Source organism: Narcine bancroftii, chromosome 8 (assembly GCF_036971445.1).
Source record: "Narcine bancroftii isolate sNarBan1 chromosome 8, sNarBan1.hap1, whole genome shotgun sequence".
Taxonomy (NCBI): domain Eukaryota; kingdom Metazoa; phylum Chordata; class Chondrichthyes; order Torpediniformes; family Narcinidae; genus Narcine; species Narcine bancroftii.
The window spans coordinates 150,933,463-150,947,407 of record NC_091476.1 but is presented as its reverse complement, the minus strand read 5'-3'; the positions used below and the strand labels follow the sequence as shown (position 1 = coordinate 150,947,407).

The 13,945-nt window shown below is 38.7% G+C and overlaps 1 protein-coding gene across 2 annotated transcripts in view; it reads right to left on the bottom strand.

Moving 5' to 3' along the window:
• Window positions 1-642: 642 nt before the first annotated feature.
• The window catches only part of edn2 (endothelin 2), a 28,430-nt gene continuing 15,127 nt past the window's right edge, over window positions 643-13,945 (bottom strand). Inside the window, exons 5-6 of one of the 2 annotated variants that reach the window (XM_069895339.1) lie at window positions 8,162-8,215; window positions 1,088-1,144 (exon numbers count right to left, since the gene is read on the bottom strand). In XM_069895339.1, the coding sequence (XP_069751440.1) occupies window position 1,144; window positions 8,162-8,215 (55 nt within the window). In that variant the 3' untranslated portion in view covers window positions 1,088-1,143. Of the gene's footprint in view, window positions 1,145-8,161; window positions 8,216-13,945 lie in introns of both variants that reach the window. The other variant, XM_069895335.1, reaches the window with a different exon arrangement.

Here is a 13,945-nt window from a genome sequence, read left to right as displayed (position 1 = left end):
TGTCTGATTTACCCTGTCAGATGGGAGCGAAAGCACTCATAGCTGCCAGATTCAGTCTCATTGAAACACAAATTAATAATTCTTTAAAGTATCAAGCAAAGGTACCAATTTTTTACAATGGTAACCTGGATTTCATTTCTAAATCCTGGAAGCATTAAGGGCAATGCTGGAGAATTTGCATCACCGACCATCTTTGAATTGCAAGCAGAGGTGAATATTCGTACCAGTGTTTGAGTGACCAATGCTGAAGATTTTTTTTTTAAAAAAGGACAAATTCTGCCACGAGGGATTTAGGCCCCATTGGGTGATCCCAGAGGTGCAGAATCAGTATCATTGCTAGGGTTAAAAGGAAAATAGAAACACAGGAGGCCTCATCATCATTGTTTTCCCTTACTCCAATTGCAAGCAAAATATTTGCACATTCATTAAACAAATTCACGAATGAAACTCACTGGGATTGTAGCGCCTTGAAAATGTCAAACGTCTCCATAATTAAAAGGGTATAGGGAAAATAACCAATAATCATCCTGACAGAGATCTAATTCAAATATACTCACAGGAAAATATAGAATAAAGCACAGTATTCATTAAAGCTGTTTATAATTTCATGAAATATTTCAGTAATGATGTTATTACACCCATTTGTCATTGCTACAGTATCAATTACATCTGGTTACATACTTGGAAAGATTAAAATCTGCAAAAAAGAAAATCCTTCTGCTTATTGCACATTGTGTTCGTCAGAAATAAGTAGTCAACAGTGGTGACATGTTGATATTTATAGCTTTATCGCTGGTCTTTTTAGGAAATCTTAGTCAAAAACAGATATGCATTTGCCTTATTGCAAAGAGCACCATGATTATACAGGAAGAATTTCTGGATGGATGGAACCATTGATTGTGGCCAGGGCTAAAGAGTCCTTATCACAACAGTGAACAAACAGCACAATCCACAAGACAGGAACTATGAAAGTTTAAATTGCTTTTGAGACAGTGAAGGTTTGCAGCAGATCCAAGGACACCCTCATCCATACTGGGTGTTCATTGAGTCAGGGAATTGCTCTGGGAGGTAGGAGACAGAGTGGCGGATTGGTGAACCATATTTGATCACAAGCTCTTCTTGAAGGCAATGTCCACCTTTAAATCTGCAAGGAGAAATGATCTTGTAATGATCACGTGGTCTTGTGTTGAATGCTTATCATTTATAGACTTTAGATAAAGTCTCTGAGAAGTGCCTTTAAGAAACTTCTGCCTCAAACGCTGTAATACAAATACATGCTGGTGATATTTTAAAAAAAATCAAGGTAACATAGATATTTCCAAGTAAAATAAGCCACCCAATGAAACATTAGTTGAAGCCCACATTGATAAATCCACATCTTCTTTTACTCAATACGGATTTTGTACATCAGCGCAATATTTCACCAGTTTCAAGTGAAGCTAAAGATAAATAATGTTCTACTCTAGAAGCAATCGTCTCCTACACACTTGTTTTTAAACCATGGTTTTTCCTCCCTCTCTGGAGTTCCCCCCTTCAAACACAACTTTCCCCAGCAGGACTATGCTTGTAGCTGGACTGGACTCTGAGTTATGGTGTGAATGGGGCAGGATAACCTTTTTTTCATTAGGTACAAACTACTTCAACTTTGTAACTTGCCAGCAGTTCGGGGGGGGGGGGAGTGGACATGTGTGATTAAATTATGTGCTAATGACATAACTCCAGAAATTATGAACTGCAGTTTACTTCTGCTAACCGAACACTGTGGTTTTTCAGTAACCCTTCAACAAAGAAAGGCAAAACACTCCCTGATATTCAAGAGGATTTTTTTTTCTGCATTCTGAAATGTTTACAGCATATCATCTTGCACATTCTCTGCCAGAAATGATAGCTACAATGAATAGAATGCTGGAAGCGCATGGGAGATCCTTCCTCCCATCAACTGATAAATAGCAGAATTACTTTGAACCTAATTGGAGAGAAGGCACTCAGCCCAATGGGTCAATACACCACAAGAGACCTCGACTGCCAACTTCCACCCATTTTCCATTCCCTCTACCTTTAGGAGGTGCCGTAAATTGACATTTAAATACATCAGCATTCTCCAGTTCAGGTAGTCCAGCAGGGTAGGCTTGCAATTCTCACTCTATTGTGAACTTCTTTCTCAATTCAAATACAACCTGCCACATGTCCTGTCAAGTATGTGGGCTATTGTTTTGAAATCTGCTAATGGCAAACGTTTATTGCCAGCCACCCTATTCAACATCTTCACAGAACTTCACCAGATATCTTCAGTCTTTTGGAGAAACAGAAGGGGCAACAAGTAGTGAGATCTGAAGCAAAAAAAAATCAGTGGGAGATTCTCACTGCCCACTCAGCTAGTCAGAAAATCTGCTATTTTCTTGAAGCCACATGCTCTTTAACTGAAGAGATTAATTTATCCCATTGCTGCCAGCAAATGCCTCCCATAATTGTTTCCAAAACACTATTATCAATAGCTGGAAGTCAATTCACTGGGTGAAGTATGATAAGATAATGTAAAAGTGCAAGTAACAACAGAGGTAGATGGTTCCAACTAAGGGACACCAATACCCCTGAGCGCAAAGCCCTCCAAAAGATATTGGACACTGTAACAGATTTATGTTAATCTTTAATGTTAAACTATATTTCTCATGTATGAAAATATCTTTAAGTAAATTATACTTAAAATATTGTATATGTATTCTTAGTAGTTAATTGTGGGTGAACACAGAGGTACAAAAACAACACATTAGCATCTTAAACACACATGGTTCAAGATAGAATCCAGAAGCCAGTTTGAGATGAAAATGGATGCTGTTTGAAGTTAGAGTTAAGAAGATGAAAAGGATTTATGATGGTTCTTTAGAAACAATAAGTGTTAACTCAGAAGCACCTGTATAAATGCACGGCCATTTTAGTTCTGAGGAAAGGAGACTTCAGAGACATAAGTGGTCTTGATTGTTTTTAGCAAATTCATGTCAAAAGATCTTGAGCTTCAAAGACAGAAATAATGTCATATACCATGTGACATAAAAATATTATCAAAATGAGAGATAAAGGAATCAGTTCAGATTGGAGCTTACAGAAGTCAAAACCCTGTGACATACAGAGGTTGAAACCTTGTGAAAGGCAGTTGAGTTACAGAAATCAGAATTGATCCTGTTCTATGTGTTCCTCCTGGGAAAAGGGAAACACAGAATCAGTGGCTTTTCAAATAAGGAAGACCACTCCCCGCTGTCTCTTTGGAAAGAGACATCAATTTCTACAGGGTCTATTTTTGTATGACCACTTTGTTCAACCCTTATCAGAGTTTGTGAATTCATCGTGGAAGAAAATAGCCACATTGTGAGTCAAGAGGCCTAAAGATATGATGTTTAAAAGTACTTTATAATTATTTGTGAACTGAGAATTTAAGACTTCAAGCAAGACTAAAATGATGCTGAACTTTAAAGATATATTTTTTCAGAGTGGGACTTTAATTATACACACACTTACACATAATTAAGTTTAGAAATAAGTAAGAAAGTTGTGTTGTTAATAGTTTAATTTAAAAAAATCTATTTTGAATTTACCATTGTCTGGTGAATTTTCCATTGCTCTTTTGGTGTTGTCCCTTTAGTCCCAAATAAAATTTAAAAGGGTTGTTAGTTTGTAAAATATTTGGGGGCTCATCTCATCTCACTTATACAAGAGGTCCTGGGATAAATACCAAAGATTTGAACTTAATGAGAGGTTATTTGATCAATAAATATTTAATTTGCTTGGTTAAAAAATGTTGAAAGCTAATTAAAAGGCTTACTGTAGGTGTGGATAAAGAACAGCAATGGGTTTTGGTAAATGTTTGGCAATGCCAATCTGTGTAGATTTAAAAGTGGTGGCTTGGTCAGATTCTGCAGCTGAGTATGTTTTAAGTTCCAAAACTAAGCATGGGCCGAGTGAAACTTTCCATACTTGGTCAGATTCTATAAAAAGTACAGATTAGTGGTTTTTTTTTCCCAAAAAAAAACATGTGGCCCAAGTGAAATTGCCCAAATGGATTTCAAAAAGTTATTGGAATCAAACTTTTCTGATCTTAAAAAGGTGAGAAACGTCATTGCCAAGGAATTGAAACTTTTGGAGGTAAGAGTATCAATTTTTTAAAAATTCAAAAAATTATGGCTGACTATTATGTAAAAGAGGGTATTTTGAAGAGAAAGACTTAAAACAATTTTTTGAGAGTAGATCTCTTAATCAGAAAGGGAGGGGGGGAAGAGAGAGCGAGAAAGAGCACGCTCGCGCAAGAAAGAAAGCGCAAAGGAGACTTAGATTAGAGGAAGCTGAAAGGCAAAGGCAGTTTGGGCTGAGGAAACCAGGGGGGGGGGGGGGGGTGGGGGGGGAGAAATAGAATTTGAGAGAGAAAAATTGAGATTTTGAAAAAAAATCAGTTAGTTACAGGTGCTTATGAGGTGTTAAATCCTGAGTTTAAGTTAAAGCCAAGTGAAGCTTTTCAAAAGGGACAAAAATTCTGCTACATTCGCAGACAATTATCAATGTGAAATTTGTGCCCAAAATACCTTTTCAAAGGGGCAGCATGAAGCACCAAAAAAGGTAGAAAATAAATTTGGGTAAACCTTTTGGTTGATTTTGTAGTTATTGTAAGAAAGCTAGACATGAGGTAGTTAATTGGTTTTTTTTCTTGAAGAGAAAGAGAGAACATGAACTAGTAGCATCAGAAACTTGTGTTAAAAGAGGTGAAATACAGGGAAGTAAAAATAAATTTGTTGGTAAAAATAGGAAGGAATTTAAATATTTTGCGTTGAAAGATAATGTTGTCTCTGCAGTGAAGTATCCATTTGTTGGCAGTGTGGGAAAAGCTGTGCAACCCAAGTTAAAAGTTACGTCTAAAACCTTGGCCAGTGAAAAAAAAAATACTGCGCAAATAGATGAAGAATGCTTGCAAGAGAAAGCAGCAGAAAGAAGCAGACGGTCAGGTCCAGAAAGAAACAGGCTATAAGATAACACATACAAGGTGTCAGGTGCAGAAACAAGCTGAATGGGATATTAAAGAGAAACTTTGAATCACCAGTCGTTTTAAGTATTTCTTTGTTAAGTCAGAATTCTGATTTTGATTTTAAACTGGAATGTAGTGACAGTGAAGACGGTGATGTCCAGAAAGATTTAAAAGTCTGTGACACTGCACAACAGCTGGAAAAGGATTTGCCAGAATCCAGATCAAAATTAATAGAAAAACAAAGTGGAGGTAGTGATCTTGCTGAAGTTAGAGAGAAAGCACTCTCTGGAGAAGAAGTTAAGAAAGTGCCAGTTGGCTATTATTTCAAAGGAGGTATATTAATGGGGAAAATATAGGTTACATGAGATTATTGCTAATGAAGAATGGGTAGTGGTTCACCAAGTTCTAGTTCCTGGAGCCTATAGACATGAGATTTTGTACGTGGCTCATAAAACACCTACTTGGGGTAAAGAAAACTACCTACAAAATTATGAAACAATTTTACTGGCCTAATTTTTAAAAAAATGATGTGAAGAAATTTTGTAAGACTTGTCACACTTGTCAAGTTGCAAGGAAACCTAATGAAAGTTCCACAGTGGTATCTGCTTTTGGAGAACATTTTTTCTAATTATGGACTGTGTTGGTCCAATGCCCAAAATAAAAGCTGGAAATAAATATTTGTTGGCCATTGTGTGTGCCATTTCCAGGTTTACAGAAACCATTCTACTCAGGAGCTATGTATGAGGGTCTAGACATTTTTTTTCCATTTTGTTTGGTCTGCCTAAAGAAATAAATTCAGATCAGGGAAATAATTTTATGTCAGGTGTATTTCAACAGTTAGTTTATAAATTTGGAGCTCAACAAATTGCATTGTCTGCAAATCTCCCAGAATCTCAGGGAGATTTGGAGCGGTTCCATTCAACTTTGAAAACTATGAGAACACATCGCTGTGAAAATGAAAAGAATTGGGACGAAAGTGTTAATTTATTTTTGTTTGAAGTGAGGGGACATGAAGTTAGAGGACATTCAACGCTGTTAAAAAACAGTGAGTCAATGAGGATGTGCAGTTGAATTTGTTGGATTGTTCTAAAGCTTAAAGAGCCTGGAAAGGTAGCTGAATTTAAAAGTGGCTCAAGACCAAATGAAGGTTTAAACCAGGAGATAAACTGCTAATTCTGTTCTCAATGATGTCTAATCATCTTAGAGCAAAATTTTTTGGGCACAATGAGATAACGTCCAAGGTAAATAAAGCTACCTACAAAAAACTCTTGAGATGTGACAACACACAAGATGATTCTTGTGAATCAATTTAAAGAAAAGCTGTTTGATAGCCAAATTTAAATTGGCTTTCAAATTGTCTAAGAGTGAATTTTGTCATGCTCAAATGAGTCATTTTGGTTACGTTGTTGGCCAAGGAAAACTGGAGCATGTTCAGGTTAAAAATTTCAGATAATTTCTGAATTTCAAATGCCCACAGGTAAGCAAATTGATAGAAGATTTTTAGGAATGGTTGGATATTATGCAAAATTCTAAAGACTTTGCTCTTCACTTGACTAATATTCGAAAGAAGAATGAAAAGTTTATTTGGACAGCATTTGTCCAAGAAGCACTTGACAAACTGAAAGACAAAAGACATTATATCATAAACCTTTGCTTAAAATGTAGCTGGTGCTGTATTATTACCAAAAAAAATGACTGATGGTCTTGAAAATCCAGTGGCTTCTAGATCTAAGAAATTCAAGAAATGCTCGAAGAGTTATTTTGCTATAATTATTGCCTCATATTAGCTTTGCAATATTTTAAAATACATGTTTGCACTGCTATGGGATTAAGCATTGTTTACATTGACCATAATTTTTTGAGTAAGATTAAAAATAAGAATAAGTGATTATTGAACTGAAGTTTACTTTTAGACAACATTATGAGACAGTGTAGCTAGATGTTGAATTTACGTTTCTGCTCTATTTGTTTGTATTACACGGAAACCTCATTAGAACGCGATTCATTAATCTGCGGAATCGCTTATAGCGTGGGTGTCCGTGGACCCCAAACTTTCCAAATAAGTTGATTAAAATTCAGAATACCAATATTAAAAAATGCGCTTGCTTTCTTTCATTGAAATTGTTAGTCATAGATAGCTGATCCTTTGAAAACTGGTAATATTTGGGTTTGATTATCTGTGGGCACTCTGACATACATGCATCTGTTCCACGACTCTGCTGTAATGAAGTACGAAATCTGGTACCCCAACTACCATGTTCTAATGAGGTTTTACTGCAGTTAGTTGTGGGTGGTTACAGGAGCACAATGACAACACATTAGCATCTTAAACACACATAGTTCTTTGAGATAGAAGACAGAAGCCAGTACGAGACAAAAATGGATGCTGATTTAAGTTAGAGTCAAGAAGATGGAAAGGATTTATGATGGCTCTTTAGATATTGGAAAGAGCAATTATTATTTCAGAAGCATTTATATGAATGCAAGGTCATTTTAGTTCTGAGGAAAGCAGAGTTCTCGGATACATATCATGTGACACAAGAAATGGGAGAAATATATTATCAAAATGAGAGTTAAAGGAATCGGTTCAGCTTGGAGTTTGCTGAAGTCAAAACCCTGTAGAGGGGTTGAAACCTTGTGAAAGACAGAGTTGAGTTACATTAACCAGAATTGGTGCTGCTGTGTATGTTCCTCCTGGGAAAAGGGGAACACAGAATCAGTGGCTTTTGAAATAAGGAAGACCACTCCACTGTCTCTGGAAAGAAGGACAGATTTCTATTGGGTTTATTTTTGTATGGCCACTCCATTTAACCCTTGTCTGGTTTGTGACTTGATCATGGAAAGAGATAAACACATTTGTTTAAACTTTGTCTGGGTTTGTGAATTTATCATGGAAGAAAATAGCCACATTGCAAGTAAAGAGGCCTGAAGATATAATGTTTAAAAGTGCTTTATAATTATTTCTGAACTGAGAATTTAAGACCTTCAAGCAAGACTAAAATGATGCTGAACTTTTAAAGATTGACTTTCAGAGTGGGACTTTAATTACAAACACACAATTTACATTTACACATAGTGGGGTTAAATATAGAGTTAAGCAAGTTCAGAGATGTTGTTAATAGTTTAATTAAAAAATGATTATTTTGAATTTACCATTGTCTTGTTAATTGTCCATTGCTGTTACCTCTGTTCCCTCTAACAAAGTCCCTTTAGTTCCAAATAAAATTTAAAAGGGTTGTTAGAGCATAACAAAAGTGACAAGAACATCACAGGTAAACCCCCCCCCCCCACCCACCATTGAGAACATCTACAGGGTACACTGCCATTAGAGAGCAGCAATCATCAAGGATCCACACCACCCAGCACTCACTCTATTCTCGCTGCTGCCATCAGGAAAGACATGCAGGTGCCACAAGACTCGCACCATCAGGTTCAGGAACAGCTGCTCCCCCTCCACCATCAGACTTCTCAATGACAAACTCAATCAGGGACTCATTTAAGGACTCTTACTTGTGCACTTTGTTTTATACAGAGAGAGACAAATCAATAGTCAGTTTATTTGTTTACATGTGTGATTAGTTAGGTTTTTTCTGCACTGCAAGTGGTAATTTTGCCTCTCCCACAGAAAGAAAAGAATCTCAAGGTTGTGTGTGATGTCGTGCATGTACTCGGACAATAAATCGGGAATCAAATGGCAATTTAAAAAAAGTGTTAGCAGTTATTGATGTAAATTTTATTATGAAAACCCAGGTTCAGGATGAGTGACATATTATCGATTCCTTCCTGACCTGGCCTCCCATTTCCTTCAGCACAACTGAAGACCTGTAACATGCTTCATTTTAATTCTGCAGTATTTTAGGGATTTGCAAAACTTAGTCCAAAATTTCTACTAGTCAAAAGTAAATGATATTCCCGATGTTTTCAATCTCAAAACACAGAAAAGAAATACACCTTTCTATGACCAAGTGAAGTGAGAATTTTAACTTTTAATTTATTTGCTTGCAAGAAAAGCTGGAGAGGTTTGAGTTAGCATATTACAATGAGATCATTGGATGGCATCTATAAGTGATATACATCCTGTTAGCAAGCAATTGTAAAAAGATAGCAGTTTACTCTTTAACCGTCTGACAGGTTAAGTTATTGCATCTGCAGTAGAGAACTTGCAAATACAAAAAATCAGTTGCAGACCATTGTTCAAAAAGCCAAGATTGGTAATGTAGCTCTGGGAACAAATGTACAAGAGAAATTATGCAATTTAGAAATCTGCAAAAGCCAGAAATGGAGGAAATCAGGAGGTCTGTAGGTTTCAAATAGGGAGTTAATAAAACTGCAAGAATAAAGATGTGGAAGGATTTAAAAGGAATGATTAGAATTTGGACCAAGACCAATGTAATCAAGTGAACACATGGGTAATAGGATGACTTGCAAGTTGCAATAAGGCCAAACAGAAGATTGTGGGAGTAGCTGGTGACAAAGGCAGAGATGAGGAGTTTTGCTTCAATCACTATGCATTTATACTTTAGTTACAAATTTAATAGGTGTTTTATCAGTCCAAAGAATCCTATTGAGTCAATTGAGCATTACATCTTCATATTCAGCCAGCTCAAGGGAAAAAACCTCTCTGCACAAATCTTCATAATTGAATCTGCAACCATGTCACATGCCAAGATGCACATTATAACAGTGAGAAATTGGAAATAGACAAAATATTCATTGACTTAAATTGCTGACTGTCATTGAATCTCGGGGTCCGTAATATTCCTAGTTGGAAAATGAGGTGGTGCTTGAAGCTTCCATGAACTGAGGTATTTGACAATGTGATCAGCTACATCCTATCTCAATATTGGAGGAACTCAGCAGGTCAAGCAAAGACCCTCCTTCCCGCAACATCAGCTGATTTTGCTTCCGCAGATGCTGCCTGAGCATTTTCTCTCTTTTTGAGACTCCATGGAATTGCCCAATTTACAATCACCTCCCACAAAAATTACAAAAGAAATTCCATTAAATTTTATTTACAACATGGTAGAAGCTGATTTTAGCCATTTAAATCCATGTTGCCCAATTACACCAAATTAAACTATAACCTCTAATATTTAAGGTTGGGAGGAAACTGGAGAACTTGGAGGAAATTTACAGACACGAAAGAACATACACTCCTTACAGACAGCACCACTGATTGAAACCCAGGCCACTGATGCTGTAATAATGTGGTGCTAACCACTAGGCTAGCCAAGCTGCCTGCTCATTCACTGCCCATACTTCGAAGCAAGCTGAACCACCCAAGTCTAAAAGTCCATTAGAAGTAGGGCAGAATTCTTTACTACATGGCTAAAACAAACCTAGTAATCTCATAAATGCTACATATCAATATAATGGAGAAGCATTAAACAAATGAACAGGCTTGAAAGAAATCAGCCCAAATCACCACAAGAATATTGAAATGTGTCACCATGAATGAACCCTTCAAATACTGATCAAAATGCAAAAAGCTTGATATCACCCATCATGTCTTGATTCTATTTTAATCTGAACTAGATTCAATACAAAATTTTATACTGGAAGTACAATCTGCAAAGCCTCCATCCACCGCCTCAAAACAAAGTATCCAGAGCTGTACTCTTAATAGCAAGGGATTTCAATGAAGCCAACTTCAAGAGTGTAACATCCACTTCCCATCAATATACCTCCTGGCCCATTGGAGGCCGCAACCCTTTTAACCAGCAAGCCGCATAGCATCCATAGGAAGAAAAGGGTAATTAACAATTCAAGCCTGAGCTTTGATTGGTCACCCTTTACTTCCTATGGAAGGGCCCAGACCCGAATCATTGGTCACCCTTTTCTTCTTTCGGCTGTTGCATGATCTGCTGAGTTTCACCATTTGTGTTTTGCACTCAACCCCAGCATCTGCACACTTTCCCATTTATCACCATTGACCTTTGTTGCACAATTAAGAATGCCTGTTGTTCCTTCACACATCTTCACTTCCTGCGTGGAACCAGAAATAGGGAGGGACGGAGGGCGTGGTGGCAAAATATTTCTGAGATGGTCTGAGGAAATAGAGGACATCTTACGTGATTGTTTTGAGTCAGTAGAATTTGACAAATTCTTTAGCTGCATTATCAAAAGCATTCAAGCCAGATGCATGGTTAAAAACACAGTGAGTGTGAACCTCACCTGGTGAAGAGTTTACTTTATGTAGCAAACATAAATGTACACTGTTGTGTACAGCCAACGCTTCAGGCTTGAATCCTTCATCAAGTTATGAAAAAAATGGTGGGGAGAGAGGAGGAGCATGGTCCCAAAGGCAGGAGGAAACAGGTGCATAAAGGAGGGAGGCACATCAACAAATTGGGGGGGGGGGGGGGAGAAATGGGATGACTGTGAATGGAGAGGGAAGGGGACTTGAGAGCTGGAGGAAAGAAGACAAGGGGAAAGGGAGGGAGAATGGAGCATACGCTGGCAGAAATCGGAGAAAATCAATGTTAAAGCCATTCTGTTGGAGAGAGCCAAGATGGAAAAATCAAGTGTTGTTTCTCCAATTTACAACTGGTCTTGGTGGGATAGTACACAAGGTCAAGGACATGTCAGCTTGGGAATGTGGTGCCGAATGGAAGTGATTGGTCACAGGGAGATCTCTTCACTGGTACAGATAGAGTGAAAGTGCTTACTTCAATCACAGTGTCTGCAGACTTTAGTGTTTTACTTCTAGCTAGGTACATCACAGCATGGTACAAGAGTTGTTCCTCCCAAGATCAGAAGGTGCAACTCCAAGCATCACACAGACCTTCCTCCCCTTCATCAACTCTTCTCACTACTACACTGAACTATCCTTCCCATCTCAGCCACACTCACTTCTCCCTCCTCCCATTGGAGAAGGTTCAAGAGTGAAATTGTGCAACAACAAGTCTGTTTCTTCCCTGCAGCCTTCAGGCTCCTGAATAGATCTCACAGTCTGGTCTGGTATGGGGACACCAATACTCCCAAGCTTAAAGCTCTGATGAAGGTAATGGACACAGCCGAGGATATCACAGGCAAAAACCTCCCCACTATCAAGAACATCTACAGGGAATGCTGCCATTGGAGAACAGCAGCAATCATCAATGATTCACACCACCCAGCACATACTCTGTTCTCGCTGCTACCATCAAGAGGTATATGGTAGCTCCCAGAAGACTCACACGACCAGGTTCAGGAACAGCTGCTACCCCTCCACCATCAGACTCCTCAACAATAAACTCAATCAGGGACTCATTTACGGACCCTTACTTTGCATATTATTGTTTTTTTTTAACCTCTCTCTGTATTGCCCAGTTTGTTTACTTTTTTTGTTTACATGTGTACATATCTTTTCAAGTACAGTTTTTTGCGCAACCAATAAGTGGTAATTCTGCCTCACCCACAGGGAAAAGAATCTCATGCCTCCATTCACACACTAATTCCACCTTTTCTTCTCCACATATTCTCAGTTATCCTGCCAAGCCACTGATCTTTGGGATATGGCAGGAAATTGGGGGGGGGGGGGGCTTGAAGGAAATCTACTTCTTCCTGTGACCAAGGTACAAACTTCACACCAACCCTGAACCCAGGTCATTGACACTGAGGCAGCAGCTCTGCTAACTGCACCACATTGCGACTGCTCTTCTTCTTGTGCATCAGAGACAAAACCTGGCTCTCATCTGTTATCACGTCAATGTAAAACAAGCATTGCATTTTCTGAAAAGGTGAATAGAAATTCTCTCTGCTCAGTATACATCCATGAACATTTAACAAAAGTAGGTCTATTCCATTAGTGCATGATCTTGTTGCACTGAATTTGGTTCCACATTTCCCATAGTGATACCACTTTAAAATTAATGTCATAACATGCAAAAGATTTCACAAAAAAAAGTAAGTATTTTCCTTCCAAAATGTGAGTAGGCCATTAAAAGATCCTCCTTTCTCCCAACACTAGGTCAAGATCCTCCTTTCTCCCAACACTAGGTCAAGATCCTCCTTTCTCCCAACACTAGGTCAAGATCCTCCTTTCTCCCAACACTAGGTCAAGATCCTCCTTTCTCCCAACACTAGGTCAAGATCCTCCTTTCTCCCAACACTAGGTCAAGATCCTCCTTTCTCCCAACACTAGGTCAAGATCCTCCTTTCTCCCAACACTAGGTCAAGATCCTCCTTTCTCCCAACACTAGGTCAAGATCCTCCTTTCTCCCAACACTAGGTCAAGATCCTCCTTTCTCCCAACACTAGGTCAAGATCCTCCTTTCTCCCAACACTAGGTCAAGATCCTCCTTTCTCCCAACACTAGGTCAAGATCCTCCTTTCTCCCAACACTAGGTCAAGATCCTCCTTTCTCCCAACACTAGGTCAAGATCCTCCTTTCTCCCAACACTAGGTCAAGATCCTCCTTTCTCCCAACACTAGGTCAAGATCCTCCTTTCTCCCAACACTAGGTCAAGATCCTCCTTTCTCCCAACACTAGGTCAAGATCCTCCTTTCTCCCAACACTAGGTCAAGATCCTCCTTTCTCCCAACACTAGGTCAAGATCCTCCTTTCTCCCAACACTAGGTCAAGATCCTCCTTTCTCCCAACACTAGGTCAAGATCCTCCTTTCTCCCAACACTAGGTCAAGATCCTCCTTTCTCCCAACACTAGGTCAAGATCCTCCTTTCTCCCAACACTAGGTCAAGATCCTCCTTTCTCCCAACACTAGGTCAAGATCCTCCTTTCTCCCAACACTAGGTCAAGATCCTCCTTTCTCCCAACACTAGGTCAAGATCCTCCTTTCTCCCAACACTAGGTCAAGATCCTCCTTTCTCCCAACACTAGGTCAAGATCCTCCTTTCTCCCAACACTAGGTCAAGATCCTCCTTTCTCCCAACACTAGGTCAAGATCCTCCTTTCTCCCAACACTAGGTCAAGATCTTTAAGTTCCTTTGCAAAGG